Source organism: Megalopta genalis, chromosome 4, assembly GCF_051020955.1.
Source record: "Megalopta genalis isolate 19385.01 chromosome 4, iyMegGena1_principal, whole genome shotgun sequence".
Classification (NCBI taxonomy): domain Eukaryota; kingdom Metazoa; phylum Arthropoda; class Insecta; order Hymenoptera; family Halictidae; genus Megalopta; species Megalopta genalis.
The window spans coordinates 5,359,226-5,380,038 of record NC_135016.1 but is presented as its reverse complement, the minus strand read 5'-3'; the positions used below and the strand labels follow the sequence as shown (position 1 = coordinate 5,380,038).

Genomic DNA, 20,813 nt, shown 5'->3' with positions numbered 1-20,813 from the left:
ACGCTCAGCTTGGAAACCAAAAATGGACGATCTGAGCGTCATTTAGAAAGAATTTACTGTTACATTGATACGATACTTCCTCTTATTCACACGTGTAACGTGTACGCGATCGTTCGATGCAGCCGAGCAACGAACGGCGTTATCAGTGGATCACGGTTACGCAGGGGAACTACAGAGGATTCGAGTTCTCGAGGATCGAACGATATCAATGAGAAGGTCGTAGATACTAGATATATGTACCTTGATCCACACGGTGAGATCAGGTAATCGGAGCGTCGTGAATGTCTCGTTCAAATACATTTTCAGGCCGGCTGCGAGCGGCGCCAATTCCGGCGTGATATTGTAATTCTCGGATGAGGCGCCGAGGAAGATCGCGTAGTCGCATCTGGCGTTGGTCACGGCTCGCTGAAAGATATCGTCGACATATTGTTGACTTCGGGCCACGCTGTGTGTATGCAGCGAAGGGACAGAGTCGTGTAAAGATCAAAGAACTTTCGAAGGAAACGAGATAAAGCGATGACATTATTTTTTACGTCGAAACTTGAAACATCCTAACAGAAATACGATTTATCCGATAGCGTGTACAGATCGGATCTTTTTGATAACATGTTATGGTCTTGTTTTTCGCTTTTTTGTTTCTTTTTTCTTTTCTTTTCTTTTCTTTTCTTTTCTTTTCTTTCCTTTTGTTCTTCTATCTCGTCTGTTCTCGCGTGACTGTTACCATATTACTACCCTCTCTCGTTGGAACAAAGCGTTCGTCCCGTTGGTGAAATTACTATATCATAATATGATATATTATATTATAAATTTATATTATTATATTATAAAATAGCATATTATATTATAAAGTTATTATTATTATTGTCATTTCCAGGAGATTTCGACACGCCGATTTCAAATCCGCTGACAAAATTGATCCACCGCTTCAGGATTTACGTACAGGTTTAACGTAAAAAAAAATCACCGCTTCGTTTCATTTCTGTCGAAAGTTTTTCGACTTTGATGCAATTCGGTCCTTTTGTCGAACTGTCTGGCGTGTAAGGCTACGGCTGACAAAGCGTTCCCGCAAGGTCAAACGTTTACCTCCTTGGCCAACGTGAAGGATTGATGGTCGACGACCGCCGGATTCGTGTTGGGCATCGCGAAAATCGTAGTGATGCCTCCTGCGAGGGCTGCGGCGGTGCACGAAGAGAAGTCCTCCTTGTGAACCGCGCCAGGATCACGCGTGTGCACGTGCACGTCGATCAAGCCGGGGAGTTTGATCAACGTCCGGGAGGACATGCAATCCGTGTGGGTCTTCATGCGAGGTGCTCGGCCACCGAGCATCCTGATGGCCTGCGAAATCGCTCATCGAATTACGAATCGAATTCCCTATAAATTTCAAGGGGCGTACAGTCCCTTTCCAAAAGTGTTAGGACACTTACAGAAAATTCAATGAATATTGCAACGTGATAGGGAATTTATTTTAATTAATTGTTATTATTATATATTAATATATATTCAACATATTAATAAAATTAATATATATATAATTATTAATTTTTAATTTGTTCCGAAGTAAATCATATCAAACTGTAACAAGTACACATATGTGTAATTTAACGTTGTAATGAAAGTAACGTCGATTTTATAAAAGAAAATCGAATTTTCTCATCGTCAATGTATTTACCGAGTTTTTTAATTATTTCCTGGACTAATTTCGACATTGGTTTTAGTAATTTCTCGATTATTTCTGACAGTCTTTCGTTCCATGCATTTTGTAATATGCTCCAGGTATCAAGAAAACGTGTTAGAAACGAACAGAATGCAATAAATGGATGAACCAATCGCAATTTAACCAAACACTTATAACTTAACCCTTTGCACTCGACTGGTGACTCAGAGGCAGCACTAAAATTTGTCACATCACGTTTTAAAATAATTTTTACATTAACAAAGTTTAGATATAAAAGATTGTTAAGAGTGCAACTGTTGCGTGAGTCCGAAGAGTCAATTTCATATGCATAAAATGCATGTTATCATATAAAATAAAAATACTGTAAGTTAGAAGAATGTTTTTATATTTACAGTTAAAACAGCTTCGAGTGCAAAAGATTAATATGCGTGTTCTTTCGATAACATGATACCAAATTGCAGACTCGCAGATATTATTTAAACTGAACGAAATATTATACAATTATTATTATTTGTACGAAGTAAGCAAGTGTCCCAACATTTTTGGCAGAGGTGGAGGAGGGGGGGAGGAGGAGGGTGTACTTACTTCGACGAGCAGTTTCACGCATTTAACGTCGGTGATCAACGGTACGGAATAATCGACGGCGAGCCTTCTCGTGCGATATCCGTGGGTCATGAAGTTCGAGACGCGTCTCGCGCCCCCGTTTCGCATCGGTAAATTGATTATGAGATCGAACTGTTTCTTCGACAGGAAATCTGCGAGGTAGCAGAGCTCGCTCGGGCTCGAGTCCTCGTTCATGCTGATGTTCTCGAAGGTCCATTGCACCGGTTCCACCTGCAAACATTCGTACATCGTACTTTGATCTCCGAGGACAATCCGGATCGCGGTGCTTCTTATGTTTTTTTCAAATGCTCGGGTCTTTATCATAGTCAGAGTTGCTTATCGTCCCTCTGCCACTATGTAAAAGTGATAGAATCGATAAAAACCATCGAAAATTATCTTCCTACGCCTCTCTATCTCTTCCACTCGCTCTCACTCTTTCTCTCTCCAGTAATCGATTTAAATCCGTAGAAATAGATAAAGCTGGAGCTGAACGAATCGTTCAAGTATGCAGTCAACCGAAATACGATACCGCCGATTAAACCGCGTGCCATTCGAATTATTCCCCGAACGCGTCGATTGTGACTCGGTCTCCGCCGCGCTCCGCGTTTAAGTAAAGTCTCCCCAATCGACGCTCGGATTGTGCACGAAAGTGGACAATTTGGGAAGAGTAGATACGATTGTTCGAGCCTTGCAGTTGGCTTTCATAGTTATATAGTTACAGTAATAAAACCATAAATAAACGTCTATTGTACTGTCCTAAACTACAAGTCAATTACACGATTTAACATAATCCACCCCCGGCTGTCACACGCCCTGTCCGTAGCACGCGTGTAATACAATTTCCAAACAACCGTCGCTCAGAAACAAGCAGTCCGATCGACACCCAAAAATTTGATAATACAATTCGAACATTCTAGAACATCGTCACCTTTATTAGAACTGGACATCTCGCTTCCAAGTATATTTAATTAATTTCGCGAATTTCGCTGTTTCGAAAGGAAACGATGCGTGTGCACGTATCTACGTATCTGTGGTTAAATTGTAATATAATATAATTGTTTCTGTGAACAAAAATAATAAGATCAATAAAAATATTCTCGCGATTGGATCTAACCTTGGACCAAAAACTCTGCGTTCAGTGCCTTTGTTTGTCTCTCTGCGCCCTAAACTACTATCGAGAGAGTTCTCCCAATAGTTCGAATACACAGTAATGTCTCTCTAATCGACGCTTCGATTGTCCATAGAAATAGACAATTTGGGAAGAGGAGATACGATTATTCGTGCCTTGCAGTTAGCTTTTATAGTTACCGATCGTTAACGATTATAAAAACGCAAGCCGCAAGGCTCGAACAATCTCGTATCTCCTCTTCCCAGATTGTCCATTTTTCTGCACAATCTGGCTGACAATTGGGGAGACATTGCCGTGGCTGTCCGCCCACGTGGCGGAGCATCGTCGAGAACGAAGTCGGAGAGTTCTCGGCCCTCAGAGGTCGCGCCTCGACCGTGACGCTGGATAACCGATCGCGCGACAGAAGAATTTCTCATGGCCGGTTTATTTGTAGATAGCCGATATCGTAGCACCGATTAAAACCCGTGCGCTGCCTTCTAGTTCGATAATGAGATAGGTGGTAGGTGTTTTATCAGTCGCCGCGGTGCCCTGAAACTGGATTACTGTGTTGTCGACGAGCGGCGAGGGCGCATCAGTCGTTTCGGTGCTTGCGCGAACATGTTCGCGGGCGATCGGTTATCCTCGAGGCGGTCGTGCAAACCAATTTGATCTTGTTCGTACGGCGGTGGTGCTGCGACCTGCGAGACTGGACGCGTGACCCGCGAACGGGTTACGACGTGGAGAGCGTGCCGAGATGGGAAGCGCAAAGTCGAAGAGCGAGAACGGTTCGCGATGGAGAAAGAGCGGCAACAAGCGTGCTACCGTCGACAGGACGGGCTTGCAGGAGAGCGAGTACGAGGACGTCGAGCTTCTGCGGCTCAGGAAGATGATCCAGAACTATCCGGAGAGCTTCGTGCTGAACAATCTGATGATGTGCGTCCAGTTCTTCAAGAATTACGAAGAGTAAGGATGCCCACGAGACGATCTCGTTTAAATTCGTATCAGTGTGCCCGCGTGCGCCCGATCCTGCGTCCGTTACCGTGGTGGCCACCACCACGATTTTCTCGTGGGCGCGTTTCGTCGTGCTGGACTTCCGGTGCGCGAGAACGGGAACAATTCTCCGTGTCGTAACGCGCGGAGCGCCGATACCGATAGCGGTCTAATTTAATCGTAATCTAATCTAGGTCCGTAGCTGTAATAGATCGAAAAAAAACATATAATTCCGCTTCGCAGTGTAACGAGGCGCGCGCGCGCGCGGCGCGGATCGAGGCCGGGCCTGGTTACGAATCGTTTCGGTTTTGCAGGGAGATCGAGAACATGAAGGAAACGCTGGTGTCGTCGCGCGAGACGAAAGTGAACAAAGGCCTGCCGCCGCAGAAACGCGCCCTTCTGCCGGACGTTCTGCAGGAGCACGTCGCGACAAACGTCAGATTCACGTCGACCAGGCAGACGGTGCGACCTACCACCGAGCCGCTTCAACCTGTGCGGATCTACACGGTGTACGACAACGTGGAGATCACGGAGGAGAACTTGCAGTCGCATTACAGCAACATGAACGACTCGGCCATGTACAATGTGCTGTTGCAGACCACGAAGCACGATGGTAATAGGACGACAAAGGGCTCGCTTGGGGATGCGATCGAGTTCGATGTACAGTAATGTCTCTCCAATCGACGCCCAGATTGCGCGCAAAAATGGACAATTTGGGAAGAGGAGATACGATTATTCGAGCCTTGCGGTTTATTCTGATAGTTATAAATTGTCCACAATTATGAAAACGAGCCGCAAGGCTCGAATAATCGTATTTCTTCTTCCCAAATTGTCCATTTTTCTCGGAGAATTGCGCACGCCTGATCTCCGAATAAAACGGGAGGGATCTCTCTTTCTTTAAAGAAAGAAAGAAACGAGATTGCAACATGCCAGAAGCAGCGTAGATCCGGTATCGAGCCGTCTCGATTTACGCGGGTCGATCGATACGCGGATGTTTACAACAAATTCTCCAGAATTGTCGCTTAGATTTGTCGATTGTACGAGGCATGCGCCTCATTTTTATAGTCGATGGCAATCGACGATTATAAACGCGAGCCGCAAGGCTCGAACAATCGTATCTCTTCTTCCCAAATTGTCCATTTTTCTGCACAATATGAGCGTCGATTAGGGAGACTTTACTGTACAAGCTGAGCGACAATTGGGGAGAATCTCGGATAGACCGGATAATTCGATCGCATCCATATGCTCTGTTTCGTTATCGCTTTGACGAAAGCAAGGCGAGCTTAAAGCACGAAGAATTCAATTTCTTTAGAATCCCATATAAATTATTCCGAGGATTCTTTTGGCATCGTTTTCATGCCGAAGAAAACTATTTATTACAGCTAATGTGGTTTTTTCAAAATATTCATGGTGGCGAGCGTGTCTAGATCATACTGTAGATCGCCGTAATTATACTGCTAATTAGGTTTCCTAAAACGGTAGGAATTTCATGGACCGAGAACGCTGGATCGTAATAATCGTGTCTCCTCTCCCCAAATTGTCCATTTTTGTATACAAGCTGAACACCAATTAGGGTAACATCGATTGGGGAAGATTTACTGTACAGTAACGTCTCCCTAATTGAATGATCCAATTTAGTGGATCTTCTGAGCGTCAGTAAGGGAGACATTACTGTACAGGGTGTCCCGTAATTATCCCAGTTCCGCCGATCAGCTTGGCCGTCTCGCGCCGGTTGATCTCGCCTCTCTCATTGGTCGCAGTTTGTTCGTTGATAACTCGTAAACAAAGCCGCGGATCGCATTTCCGCCAAGGATAAAAGTCACTTCGCGCGACCTCGGAAACCTTTCATTTCCGGATTCGGAGACATTCTTGGGACATTCCGTCTGTAACGAGCACCAGCGAGATTATTTCGAACGAATCGTTTTCTCTGTCGCCAGGCTACATTCAGCTGCAGCTGATCGAGGAACTCGGCAAGGCGGCGAACAAAAGGAGAGAGGAAGATCTGTCGTCGATCGCGGAGAACGACGACGAGTTCGGGAGCGACAGCGACAGCATTTACTGCATGAAGCCGCCCGCGGACGTGGCTGTGCTTCGAAGGCCGAAACAAGGGAGACAGAAGGATTCGAGGGGTGTCAGAGAACGGTTCGCGAGATCTATGCCTAACCTGCCTTTAGACGAGCAAGAGGAGGAGGAGGAGGAGGAGGAGGAGGAGGATCGGACGGAAGAGGAGAATTTGTACAAAAACGGTGGCGAAGCGAGCCGATCGAATCACAACTTGCGGAGCACGACCGATTCCAGCGGCGAGAACGGTTCCTCCTCGTTCGAGAAGCAAAGGTATCCGGCGCAGGGTTCGGCGAAAGGTCACCACCGCTCGGATAAACAGACGCCGCGTGCGAAAGGGGCCGTGAATCAAAGTCACACGAGCAGCCTGAGCTCCGGCTACCGTTCGGACAATTACGCGATGACCAGCGACAGCAGCGGCAATCGTAGCCAGAAGTCGAGCCTGAAGTCGAGCCAGAGGCTCGAGCAGAGTTCGACCGACGAGGGCATAGACGAAAGTTGGATAAAGAAAGCGGTCCTGCCGAGGAGCTGCTTCAAACAGGTGACGTTCATGGCGGACGGGAAGCTGTACGACAAAGAGACGGAGAAGAAGCGTACGGCGAACAGCAAGGAACGGAGACTGAGGGAGGCGATGAAGCGGCACAACTACGATCTGTTTTTCGCGAGCAGCGCCGAGTTCATGCTGCACTTCACGAAAATGTTCACGCATCGGCTGGCCGACTGTCTGGGCTTCGACAAGGAATCGGTGGACGACATCCGGCGGGAGGGTTGCGTGATCCACTGCGACAAAGTGATGGTCTCGAAGCAGTTGAAGCAGAGCCGCGTCGAGCAGTACGAGATCATGCCCGCGATGTGGATGCAGTGGCCGACCTGCGCGCTCGAATGGCTGGATCGGCCGCGGAACACTTGGCCCGATCCCAACGACATCGAGACGATCAAGCTGTCCGGGTGCTACGTCGTCCCGGAGGGTTACGTGGTGTCGGAGAAACGGAACAAGCAAAATCTCGGGGACGATCTCGAGTGGCAGCTCACGTTCCCGACCGCGGAACGATACCTCGAGACCTGCATGACGCACGCCCAAGTCCAAGTGTATCTGATCGCGCTTTTGCTGCACAAGACCTTCATCCGGCCCGTTCTGGACACCATGGACGGCCTGACCACCGCGCACATCAGGCACAAGTTCTTCTGGCTGATGGAGGAGATGGCCAACCCGTCGAGATGGTCGTTCACCAGAACGGGCGACGGTCTGGTCACGTTTCTCGACACCGTCTACCACGGGATGAGCCAGTACGAGCCGATCCTCAGGGACTACTTCGTCAGGGGCAGGAATCTCCTTCAACGGATACCGTGCGACCACCTGTTGTACTCGCAGAAACAACTGAAACGCATCATCGAGAACCCGGTCATGTACGTTTTCCACGCGATGGAGAACATCCGGTTCGACAAGGACTTTTATCCGCGGCTGGACTTCAACAAGCTGCTGAACATATTGACCGGGAACGAGTTGACCGTGATGAATCCGGCGCTGGCGTTGCAGGTGATGAAGTCGGCGCCGACACAACAACGTCACAAGGACGATCAGAAATACGTCACGAACGAATTCTGGCAGACCGCCAGGGATCGAGAACCGAAACCGGTCATCACCAAGGTGGTCACGAACAAGACCTTGATCAACCCGCGCAAAGCACCGGATGCTATCATCGAAATCTCGGTAAGCCGTTTCGCTTTTTCTTTACGATTTAATCTCGCGTTCCTTGCTCCCTCGACGAATAAATGTACATACGAGGTTGCGCGGAAAATAAGGAAAGTTGCACGAATTCGAAGCGATAGTTCGGATGAATTTTTTGGGATATGTTCTCGTGGGGTTTAAATGAAAGCTGGAAGTTTCTACTTTAAGGCAGGGTAGATTAGGTTGCAACAGAATGACGAGATCATTTAGAAAAATTCAAAGGAATCGACCTGTGATGTATCATGGGTTTTGCAAGATTTAAAAGGTACAGTTCGGATGAATTTTTTGGGATGTATTCTCGCGAGACTATTTCAATGCAACTAGGCTTGAATGAAAGCCGGAAGTGTCTACTTTAAGGCAGGGTAGATTAGATTGCAATGGAATGGCGAGATCGTTTTTGCAAAATTCGAAAGAATCGACCTCTGACATAACATGGGGTTTGCAAGATTTCAAAGGAAAAGTTCAGATGGATTTCAAGATACGTTCCCGTAGGACTATTTCTATGCGACCTTGATTAAATGAAAGCAGGAAGTGTCGGCTTTAAGACAGGGTAGATTAGATTGCAATAGAACGACGAGATAGTTTCGAAAAATTAAAAGGAATCGATCTCTGGCATATCACGGAGTTTACAAGATTTAAAAGGAACAGTTCAAGTGAATTTTTTGAGACGCGTTCTCGTGGTGCGATTTCTACGCTGCCTTGATTAAATGAAAGCTGGAAGTGTCTACTTTAAGACAAGCTAGATTAGATTGCAATAGAACGACGAGATAGTTTAAAAAAAATTGAAAGGAATGAACCTCTGACATATCATGGGATTTACAAGATTTAAAAGTTACAATTCGGATAATTTTTTGAGACGTGTTCTCATGGTGCGATTTCTACGCAGCCTTGATTAAATAAAAGCTGGAAGTGTCTACTTTAAGACAAGCTAGATTAGATTGCAATAGAACGACGAGATAGTTTCGAGAAATTGAAAGCAATCAATCTCTGGCATATCACGGGGTTTACAAGATTTCAAAGGTAAAGTACGGACGAACTTTGAGATATGTTCCCGTACAACTTCAAGACAGGGTAGTTCGGGGGCTCAAACTGTCTAATAAATCTCTCTAATAAGTCTCTGTTCCTTCTCTCTTCATTTATCGCTGCTTTAATCTTATCTACTCGATACTCTAGCAAGTGGTTGTCGCAATTTTTAGATACGCTGTGCCGAGCTGGAAGGTCCGAGGTTGTGCGCTCTGCTAGATTTCTTTATAGAACATTTCATTAAAATGGCCGAGAGATGCAATCAGTACGGAGCTGTTGACCAGAAAACCCTGTATCTCGATCACGCGGGACGACTGTCCTCGCTGCTCTTCGAGCACCAACGGTACAGAAACAACGCTAGGAACCATCGGGACAAGATCAACGTTCTTCGCAAGAAGGCGGCCCGGTCACAATCTCAGGCGGACGATCCGCCCGAAACGCCCATAAGAAATCAGGAAGCCGCGGCGTTCGTGGCGCCGTTGAAGAGCCGATTCTCGCGGGATCCCGAGGCTCGCGACGCGGCGACGTCGTCGTCGGGAACGGAAAACGATGCTGGAAACACCACCGCGGCCGTGGTCCACGAGACGCGTTACGGCAAATCGAAACTGCGGGCTAAGATCGATCCAAAGAACAAGACGAATCGAACCTTGCCGACCGGCGAAACGAGCGACGACACCATCCACCGTGTCAAGTTTCTGGATAATTCCGCAGCGTCATCGAACGTATGAGCGTATCGACGACCGAAATCTCTCCGTCGTTATCGACGCGTCACGGCGTAGAGTTTTCCTGTCCGACCAGCTCGATTTATCCCGCCAATAAATCCGAATTATACTCGTGAAAGACTGAACGCGTTTCGTTATTCCGCGGAGTTCTCCAGCGGAGAGCGTGTCACCCGTTCGAAAGCACAGACAATTCATTCGTTTGTAACACGCGATCATCCATGTACAGACAAATGTGTGTTTAAATATAGATTACGTTTGTAAGGATAGACGACGAGTCTCCCATCGACTGTTCCCGGGGCTTACCTCGACTCCGTGCTCGGTGTAGAAGTCCGCGGTCCCCATGCTGGCGTACAGCTTGTATCCCATCTTGCGCAGGCTGTAGATAGACGGCAGCAACTCCATTTTGTGCTGCAACGAAACGCGAACGATTCACAGTGATCGTTCTTCGAACATTCCGCGGCGTTCTCGAACGGTGAGACGTGTAAATCGGGGGCTGCTCGCCGTTACCTTGAAGCTTCCTATCGACAGCAAGATCCCTTTCCGCGGTATATGAAAGCCGGTGCTCATCATTCCTTTCAGATATGCCTCGTACCGATTGTCGCCGAAACAGGCTACCTCTCCCGTAGACACCATCTCGACACCCAGCATCACGTCGGCGCCTGTAACGTTAATATGTTACGATTAGAAGGTGTACAGTAAATAATTTTACAGTTAATTTCACAGTTAATAATTATTATATTATATATTATATTATAATAATTTATTATATATTATATTATAAGTTATATTATAATAATTATTATATATTATATTATAAGTTATATTATAATAATTATTATATATTATATTATAAGTTATATTATAATAATTATTATATATTATATTATAAGTTATATTATAATAATTATTAATACAGTAAAACAAATTTTCCTTCAGCTTGTAAACGCAAATGGACAATTTAGGAGGAGGAGATTAGATCATTAGAGCCTCGAGGCTCACTTTTATAGTTACCGATTGCAGATGTAATTGTAAAAGTAATTGTGAAAGCTGAAGGACAATTACGGAGAATTTACTGTATTCCCGATCGATTAGAGCTCGGTGCGAAAGCAGTTCTTACCGGCCAGTCTGGAGAAAGAGAACTGAGGCACTTTGACGCCGACTTTGCCGCATCCTGCGAGAACGTCCACGGGATCGACGTGCTCGCCGACTATCAATCGCGTGGCCATTGCCACGAAGTCGTGATCCAGAGTCTTCGAGACGAAGGGGAACGACCTCGACACTCGAACGTTGCATTCGATCACTTTGAGCTCGTTGTCCTGTAAAAAGATGGTTCTTTTTTATATTGGTTCGTCGAGTTGTTCTCAGCAGTAGGATTACTTGCGTTAAATAGGGGAGTGGACGCGAGTCTGGAAGAGGGATACAATTGTCGAGAAAAGCCAATTCATAAAGAAATACGCGCAAGATTTTCTTGCGAAAGCGAAGAGAGGACATCAAGACAAGATATTAAATTACAGGATGAAAGGTCAAACCAGAATCAGCATAGCTGTATCAAGCAGAGCGGGTTAGAGATTTTAATTGGTTAGGGGACATTTGACTTTAATTCTCTATGGAATTCCATTCATGTCTTAAAGACCGGTCTCCTAATGAGTGAATTATTATGATTCCGAACCGAGTACCTGCAGATAAGGTTTCTAATCGAAGTACCTATGAATTCTAACGAGTTCCTTCGCGAAGGTGAAAAGCGTGATATCCGAGCGGTCTCTCGAAACCATCGGCGTCGCATAAATCGCATGGATCGTATAGATCGCGCAGATAATTACCTTGGCGATCAGTTGCATGTTAAAGGGACCGGTGACGCAGAGCGACGCGGCCACCGCTTTCGATATCATTTTGATCTTGGTCAGCGTCTCGGCGTTGATATCTTGCGGCGGAGTGACAAGGGTTGCATCTCCGGAATGCACTCCAGCGTTCTCCACGTGCTCCGACACGGCCATGCAAAGGATCACCCCTTCGTAGGCGATCGCGTCGACGTCTATCTCCTTCGCCTCGAGGATGAACTTCGATATAACCACAGGATGCTCCTTGTTTACCTCGCTCGCGTTCTTCAGGTACGACTCCAGGTCGTTGTTCGAATGGGCCACGTTCATCGCGGCTCCGCTCAGCACGTAGGACGGCCGCACCAGGCACGGATAGCCGACCTCGTCGCAGAACTCGATGGCGGACGGCAGATTGGTCAGTTCCTTCCATCTGATCGACGACGTTCGTTATTTTATATTTATAGTTTAGAATTACGCGTGCGATACTCGAATATACTTCGAGTCAATATTATTGTTTAGATTTAGATTTAGATCGTTTTCACAGGATATTTCAAGTCGTTGACGAAAGCTGCAAAAATATTCGCGGAAAATGTTACAAAATTTGAAACAGCTCTATAAATTGATTCGTCTAATTTACCGATTCTCCGCCATTCGAAATAAGGCACGTTTCTGCTTCTGTTATTGTGAAAATGGATATTTTTTCCATTTATATAAATAAATTAAATTAAATTAAATTAAATCAAATTAGATCAGATTAAATCGTGTTCCTCGAGTTTCGTCGCGACGGCGATCACTCACCTAGGCTGCGATATACCAATGCCGTCCAGCATGCGGGAGAACTTGAACCGATTTTCGGCGCCGTCCACGGACTCGGGGGAGGTGCCAAGGATTCTAGCCTGCTGCCTGTGAAGATCCATGGCGATGTTGTTCGGCAGCTGGCCGCCCATCGACAGAATAATTCCCTCGGGGCACTCGCGGTCGTAAATGTCCATCACGACCTCGAACGATATCTCCTCGAAGTACAAGCGATCGCTCATGTCGTAGTCGGTGCTGACCGTCTCCGGATTATAGTTGACCATGATCGTTTTCTTGCCGAGTTTACGCAGCTCGCGCAGACAGCTGACCGCGCACCAATCGAACTCTACCGAGCTACCGATTCGATACACTCCGGAACCTGCGGGACAAACGAGTCGTCTACAATCGAAGACCAACGTCGACGCAGTCTAACGGCAATCCCGTCCGATCTCGCTTACCGATCACCATCGTGTAACCGCCGGGAAAATCGACGTCGTGCGCGGTCCCGTTGTACGTCAGATAAAGATAATTCGTGGTAGCCGGCCACTCGGCCGCCACCGTGTCTATCTGCTTCACCATCGGCCGAATATTGCCCTCCTGCCGTTGTATCCGAACCGCTAGCTCCGAGCTCTTGACCACGGCGGCGATCTGCTTGTCCGAGAAGCCGATCTGCTTCGCGCGCAGCAGCACGTCGTGCGACAGCTTCGTGTGGTCCACGTTCTCCAAGACCAAGTAGTAGTCGATGATGTTCTTCATCTTGTGGAGGAACCACCGGTCGATCTTCGTCAGCTCGTACAACTGGTCGATCGTGTAGCCAGCTTTTATGGAGGCGGCCAGCACGAACATCCTCTTGTCGGTCGGCTTCTCCAGCTCCTCTTTGTTCGGTGTCTTCAGGTACGGGTCGAAGCCGTTGATGGTCTCGTCGACCATTCGCAAAGCTTTCTGGAAGGCTTCCTCGAACTTCCGGCCGATAGCCATCGCCTCTCCCACGCTCTTCATCGAGCTGCCGATCTGAAAGCAACCCGTGTCGGTCTCGTGTCTCCGATCGAAATTATGTGTCTCGCGACATTGTACGTACAGTGACTCGCATTAATATTAATAATAATGACAGCATTTATCTGTAATTATAAAAAAAGCTAGAAGAATATAGAAGGAACAAGAATAATGATAATAAGCGAGCAGGACAGACGTAAATGTGAATACAATAAAAGAGAACACAAGACGAAAATGATAGAAATATTCTTCGGACAGCTTTTGAAACGGAATAACTTTTCTCAAAATTGAACGAGATGATTCTTGCTGATGTTTCAAGGACTGTTAATGCGGGTCACTGTAGAACGGTCGTCGGCGCACCTTGGTGCTAACTCGGTGAAATTTGCCCAGGTCCCATCGCGGTATCTTGACGACGCAGTAGTCGAGACTCGGCTCGAAGCAGGCGGTGGTTTTGCCCGTGACGGAGTTGTGGATCTCCGGCAACGGGATGCCCAGGGCCAGTTTGGCGGCGACGTAAGCGAGCGGATAGCCGGTCGCTTTGCTCGCCAGCGCCGAACTCCGTGACAACCTGGCGTTCACCTCGATGATGTAATACTCCTCGGAGTTCGGATTCAGCGCGTACTGAATGTTGCACTCGCCGACGATGCCGAACTGCCTGATCACGTTGATCGCCGTCGTTCGGAGCATGTTGTACTCCTTGTTGGACAAGGTCTGGCTCGGTGCGACCACTATCGATTCCCCGGTATGGATCCCGAGAGGATCCACGTTCTCCATGTTGCAGACGGTGATGCAGTTGTCGTACGCGTCGCGTACAACCTCGTACTCGACTTCCTTCCACCCTTTCAGCGATTTGTCGACGATCAACTGATTCGAGTGGGCGAACGCGTGCTGCGCCAGTATCTTCAGCTCTTCTTTGGTGTTCGCGAATCCGGAGCCCAGCCCGCCCAGAGAGAACGCCGCTCTGGCCATGACCGGGTAGCCCAGCTTCTCGGCAGCCTCCAACGCCTGCGAAACGCGATTACAAGGAATTTTATATAAAATAAAAGCGACGCAACGTTTGATTGTACGATATAACTCTTCGATAACATTTCGTATTAATAATTATTACATAATAACTCTTTCAACTTCGCTCTGGCCGTCCAGGAAGGACGTTGTTATCAGCGAAGTCCATAAAGCGATAACATCGACATATTTTTATTCAATGTTACCACATTTCGAACAGGACTTTCTAAACCTTGATTCACTGATTCTCCGATATTCGTCGTAAGTCATGCTTTCGTTGTAAACATGAGCGTTCGGTATGCGCATGTTTATAAAGAAATAAACGAACGTATGGAATTCATGATGGAACGTAAAAACGTCGCTTTATTCTTTACGAACGTGGAAGTCGATCTCAAAACAGTCTCACCTCTTGAATCGAACAGACCGCGGCGCTCGGCGCGACTTTCTCGCCGATTTCGCTGATGCGTTGGGCAAATATCTTCCTGTCCTCCGTCTCTATGATAGGCTGTATAGGCGTTCCCAAGACCTTCACGTTATAGTTCGCGAAGACCCCGTTCTTATCAAGTTCGACGCCGCAGTTGAGCGCAGTCTGCCCGCCGAATGTTAAGAGCACGCCGTCCGGCCTCTCGGATCGTATCACCTGCAATCAAGAGAATCGACCGTTCGATCAACCGATCGCTCGCGAGTTGGATCGCGATCGCGCGGATCGCTCGAACCGCGGCGGTCTCGCTCGCTCTCACCTGCTCCACGTACTCGGGCGTGATCGGAAGGAAGTACACTTTATCCGCCATGCCTTTCGACGTCTGCACGGTCGCGATGTTCGGATTGATCAGAAGCGTCTGCACGCGTTCCTCTCGCAGCGCTTTGATCGCCTGCGAGCCGGAGTAATCGAACTCGCCGGCTTGGCCTATGCTCAGACCGCCCGAGCCGAGGATCAGCACCTTCTTCGGGCGCGCCGAGGCGATGGGAGCCGGTGGACGGTAGCTCAACTTCTCCGTCAATCTCTCCTTGACGGATGATCGCTCGTTGTTGGACGACGCGTCGCCGCCGATCTCGCACTTCATCGCGTCCAGGAACACGTCGAACAAGCATTCCAAGTCTTCGGGGCCGGCGACGTGCTCCGGGTGGAACTGCACCGAGAAGTACGGCAGTGTCGTGTGCAGGACGCCTTCGTTGCTCTGGTCGTTGGCGTTTGTGAACAGCGGTTCCCAAAATTCTGGTAACTTGGTGGCGTCGACGGCGAAACCGTGGTTCTGCGACGTCATGTAACAGCGGCCGGTGCCGTGGTGCGTGACCGGCTGATTGTGTCCACGATTCCCGTAACTGTACACGAACGTATGCAACGTTTTATTTATCAATCGTAATCGGCGATCTGTCTCGGGGTAAATGGGAGACTGCTAAGTGGTTAGAGGAAAGGGGTAGTTCTGAGCGACAGACCGGGACGACGTTATTTGAAATATCATCTCAGAGAACACGTTATCGTGTTTTATAATCAGGTGAAATTAGTTTTCAATGTTTATGGGCTGGTTCATACTTTTCTTTAAACAATCTGTCGCGAAGATTTCGTAAAATGAAATCGTTCCGCTCATTATTCACTTCAGCATTATGTCTTCTAGCCTGTTTGAAATGAAGAAATAACGAAATACAGTAATGTCTCCCTAATTGACGCTCAGATTGTCCATCTTCGTGCACAATCTGAGCGTCAGTTAGGGAGACATTACTGTAATTCGTTCTTTGAAATTGCATCACCTCAAATGAATCGATTTTATATATATTTTCAAATAACGGCCTAAAATCAAATGACGACGACTGAAAGTGACAATCTAAAATTAATTCATTCAAGCAGCTATTTTTGATTTTTCTTTCAAATAAAATCTGGCCAGGTCTGGATAGGGATACGTACTTCATCTTGTACGTGACGCAACCGGCGGCGATGCAGAGCAACTGATGGCCCAGGCATATGCCGAAAATCGGTTTCGTCGTCCGCGACTGGAGAACCGATCGGAGGTTCTTGATCGTTACGTCGCAAGTGTTCGGGTCGCCGGGCCCGTTGCTGAGGAACAGACCGTCGTACTCCGCTTTGGTAAAGTCGTAATTCCATGGAACGACGTCTACGCGTGCTCCTCGTCGGATCAAACATCTCAATTGATTGTACTTGAGTCCGCAGTCGACCACGCACACGCGAGGATGACCGCCCGGATTATACGTTCTCTTCTCGGACTGAAACAATTTTTTTCATCATTCTTTACCGTTCCTTTTTATATAAAAAGATATTTTTTTTATAGCTAAGGATGCTGTACTGCACCCTTGTTAGATCCGATCTTGAATGTCTCCACACTTGATTAAGCATAAACAGTCTGCCGAGAGGATGCAGCACAGCTTCTTGAAATTTGCGTTTTTTAAATATGATACTTTGGACCATGATCGAATCGTGTGCGAGTTCAATCTTGCGTCTTTAACATCCAGAAGAACGACTGCTGATCTGTCATTTCTCTGTAAGATCTTAAATGGCCAAATTAATTGCCCTACTCTTTAACTGTCCTACGCTATCGATCTCGATGTGCCAACAAGATCTTTCGGGTCTACACGCTTATTCTACCAGTCTGCTTTAAGTCGCGTTTTGGCGTTCCGGAGCCAACAAATCGCGTCTCTATTTTTGCCAATAATTAAAAAATCGACCAATTCGACAAACTGAACAAACTGAAAAGAAAAATACAATAAATAAACAGAAACAAAATAAATGTCTGTTAAAAAGCGCAAATCGTTCGTGACTCGACCTAACACACGTAAACCAATAAGGTTATTCCCGTCTACGAATAAATGAAAAAAATTGGACCCGTTCGGCGAGATCGCGTTGCCGCCACGTTTCGCAGAGCGATCGATTTCGGGATACCGCACCTGAGCAACTTCCGCCACGAGATTTCTCTTGTTGGGATCTGGTATACAGAGAGGTGCCGTGAGATTCGAGGGCGGCGCGTCGAAGACAATCTTGCCCAATATCGTGCCCTTCTCGCGGATAACCTTGGTCAGGGCTCTGGTGTCGATCTCGTAAATCCCGGGCACGTTTTGTTCCACCATCCACTCGGACAACGTTTTCGTTTGCCGCCAATGGCTCGGGGTCGCGCAGATCTCGCCGACCACGAGGGCGGTCGCCCAGATCCGATGCGATTCGAACCAACTGAAAAAGAGCTTTTGTAGTTCGGGACGGTGGCGATCGGCGGGAAAATCAGGCGGGATTTTACAGCGGGATCCTGTGATCGTCGACCTCGTTGCCAAACACGCCGTAATTCCCGACGAGCGGGTACGTGAGCACTAGGATTTGCGCGTGGTAGGAAGGATCTGTGAGCGACTCCGGGTAACCCATCATACCGGTCTGGAAGACTGGAAAAAAATGCAACGATGTCGATACGGACAACATGTAGACCGTGTACTGTATATACCGTGTGGCGTATGGTGTACACCAGGGGTGGCCAAACTTTTGATCCTTATGGGCGACCCGATTTATTAACCCTTCGCGCTCGAAGCCATTTTAACTGTAAATCTGAATTAACTTTTGCGACTTATAGTGTCTCCATTTTATATGACAAAGTGTATTTCATGCATATGAAATTGCACTCGAAGTCATTTTAACTGTAAATCTAAATTAACTTTTCCGACTTATAGTATCTCCATTTTATATGACAAAGTTTGTTTATTTCATGCATGTGAAATTGAGTCTTGTGACTCGTACAACAGTTAGACTTTTGACAATCTTTTTATATCTAAGCTTTGGTAATATAAATATTATTTTGGAACGTGATGTATTAGTTTTAGTAGTGCCTCGGAGTCACCACTCGAGTGCAAAGGATTAAATTATAGACGCTGGTCTGCTGTTAAGTGATCATAAGAAAAGTGGTAATTTAAAGCGAAACATTTAAATTTCAAATGAACATAGATAGCATCAGACAGGCGGACGAATAGGAATAGTTACGCGATCGACGCTTTGGCCACCCCTGGTGTACACAATGTTCGTTGGAACGTCACTCGTCCCGTTAGTACAGTAATGTCTCTCTAATTGACGCTCAGATTGTCCACAAAAGTGGACAATTTGGGAAGAGTAGATACGATATTCGAGTATTGCAGCTCGTCCTTATAATTGTTGACAATGGGTAACTATAAAAACGAGTTCCAAGGCTCGAATAATGGTGTCTACTCTTTCCAAATTGTCCATTTTTGTGCAGAATCTGAGCGTCAATTAGGGAGACATCACTGTACACCGCTGGACTGAGGAACAAGACTCTCGACATTGTATCTCATAAAAAATTACGGAATGGGTTGGGACCGTAGCGGCGTAAGTCCCATTTACGAAAATTTTGCTTTTATAAAATGTAAGTTGCAAACGCCAGAATGTTAGAAAGACGAGCGGAAGTAGATAATAAAGTTATCATAAATTAACTTAACCGTACATTCTCTTAACACAAGATTTATGGAACCCGTCAAAATGACGGGTGACTAATTTTTTAGTTTACGACTATTCATATCGTAAAGATAGATTTATAAGCTATTTATTCAATTTATATATTACTTACAAATGTTACTTACAATAACACTTATTAAAAATCAGAATAAATGTCTTATTGTTACTTTTATGAACTAATATAAAACAGCCGTTTCTTCTGCTCCGTAAATCTAGCGTTAACGATCAATTTGATCGGTAAAGGGTACGCGAGTTAGTAAATAACAGCACTCCTTTTGCTTCTAATCTACCTTCGCACTAACCCATTCATACATCGAGCGCCTTACTCTTTTATCGAGCACTGTAAACAGAGATCGCAGGGTAACGAAGTCGATTGAGATGACCAATCGCCGTGTCCTTGTATCGAGTATAATGAACTTTATATTCATTGAGTAAGGTTTATCACGTGTTCCATACCCGAAAGGAAACCGAAAGCGTACAGCAATTGGTCCGCGGAACCGGCTCCGCAACTCTACATGGACCAGTCGTAGATAAAAGAGAAACATCGAGCGGCGAGAAACGAGTCTATCGAACGTTTCACGAAACTTGTTTCGCGGTTCCAAGCTCTGTCACGATAATAGATCTCGCTCGAATCCAGCACGCCGGCTGCGTGCTCGAATTCGGAACTATTACCAGATATTTGGAGAGCAACGAATGAATCGTCGCCGCGCGATTACGCGCGTAAACATTCTGCCGCGCGTTTCGCGACGGACCGGCCGAACGATTCGAAACGGCGGAGCGAACGCGCGGATCAATTTGTTAAATTTTTTTACGCGTTTGTACATCGTGCTCGACTATCAAACGGAGGAACAACGAAACGGAGCGCGCCGAGATAACACACCGAACGATTCCGTTTGTCGGCGACCGACTCAGCGGTATTCAGATAAGCGCGATGGCCGGTAAGTACGCGCGTCGCACATGCATACAACGTGGCAGAGGCATAACAGCGGCACGGAGACGAGGCTGTCAACAAATCCGTGACACGGCAATCACAGCGAATAAGTTCACGGTTAGGCGTGACGCGACGATCAGCTCGGAGCCGACCCACGTGGCCGGTCTGCAGATTGATCTCGCACGCTACGAAACGTTTCGGAACGTCGTCGTCCCGTCGACGTCGCTCCGATCCGCGCGCACGTGCACGCGGATCGGCCTTATAAATCGCGATCGTTCGAACCGCGGCCGCGGGATCCGCCGCGTCCGGAAAAAAACGGAGCGGAATCCCCGCTAAAACGGTGAGCGGAAAACGACGAACACGTGCATCCGCATACTGGTTGCGCAGTGGAAACGGAAAGCACGTGCTGATCGAATACTCACCGACCTCGCCGTCGACCGATATTTCCGCGCCGAAATGTTTTCCCGGGAACACGGATCCGTCCTCGAGCAAGAGGAAGGCTCTTTTCGCGTTTCCGCAGACGGTGGCCGCGTGCTCGAGCGTCATCCTGCCGATCAACACAAAGACCGTCGTCTCCGATGCGAGCGTGCTCTCACCCGACAGACAGTACACTGATTCGATTCTGCTCGGCTCGAGCCTGCTACGCCTCCTGCTCCGTGGGTTGAGAACACGCTTCGGCGGTGTAAACGAGCAGGGGACGGGCACGTTCCGTTCGGTTTGGTAGGGGATTCGGCAGGCTGAATAGCCATTCGTGCACGCCTGAGAATGCTGACACGAGAAACGCGGTTCCAGCCGATAGGTGTCCGTTCAGCTCGGTCCGTTTCTTCCGCGATCGCTGCGCGCACGTCGCGCGGGAAATACCGGTTCGAGGCGACGGGCTTGTCCCCGTACGAGCCAACCGGATTGCG

The 20,813-nt window shown here is 47.4% G+C and overlaps 2 protein-coding genes across 2 annotated transcripts in view; one reads left to right on the top strand and one right to left on the bottom strand.

Moving 5' to 3' along the window:
• Window positions 1-20,813, bottom strand: part of rudimentary (carbamoyl-phosphate synthetase 2, aspartate transcarbamylase, and dihydroorotase rudimentary) — a 27,427-nt gene extending 6,614 nt beyond the window's left edge. Inside the window, exons 1-16 of the mRNA XM_076521173.1 lie at window positions 20,328-20,813; window positions 17,761-17,899; window positions 17,417-17,696; window positions 16,422-16,738; window positions 15,259-15,841; window positions 14,925-15,158; window positions 13,877-14,521; window positions 12,982-13,534; window positions 12,527-12,902; window positions 11,732-12,158; window positions 11,029-11,227; window positions 10,419-10,570; window positions 10,215-10,319; window positions 2,261-2,509; window positions 1,084-1,335; window positions 241-405 (exon numbers count right to left, since the gene is read on the bottom strand). Coding sequence (XP_076377288.1) covers window positions 241-405; window positions 1,084-1,335; window positions 2,261-2,509; window positions 10,215-10,319; window positions 10,419-10,570; window positions 11,029-11,227; window positions 11,732-12,158; window positions 12,527-12,902; window positions 12,982-13,534; window positions 13,877-14,521; window positions 14,925-15,158; window positions 15,259-15,841; window positions 16,422-16,738; window positions 17,417-17,696; window positions 17,761-17,899; window positions 20,328-20,451 — 4,800 coding nt within the window. The 5' untranslated portion in view covers window positions 20,452-20,813. The remainder of the gene's footprint in view (window positions 1-240; window positions 406-1,083; window positions 1,336-2,260; window positions 2,510-10,214; window positions 10,320-10,418; window positions 10,571-11,028; window positions 11,228-11,731; window positions 12,159-12,526; window positions 12,903-12,981; window positions 13,535-13,876; window positions 14,522-14,924; window positions 15,159-15,258; window positions 15,842-16,421; window positions 16,739-17,416; window positions 17,697-17,760; window positions 17,900-20,327) is intronic.
• Window positions 3,896-10,177, top strand: LOC117222539 (uncharacterized). The gene is made up of 4 exons (XM_033474286.2): window positions 3,896-4,349; window positions 4,691-4,989; window positions 6,314-8,148; window positions 9,363-10,177. Exons 1-4 carry the CDS (start codon window positions 4,141-4,143, stop codon window positions 9,915-9,917), a joined length of 2,898 nt encoding a protein of 965 aa, XP_033330177.2. The 5' UTR covers window positions 3,896-4,140; the 3' UTR covers window positions 9,918-10,177.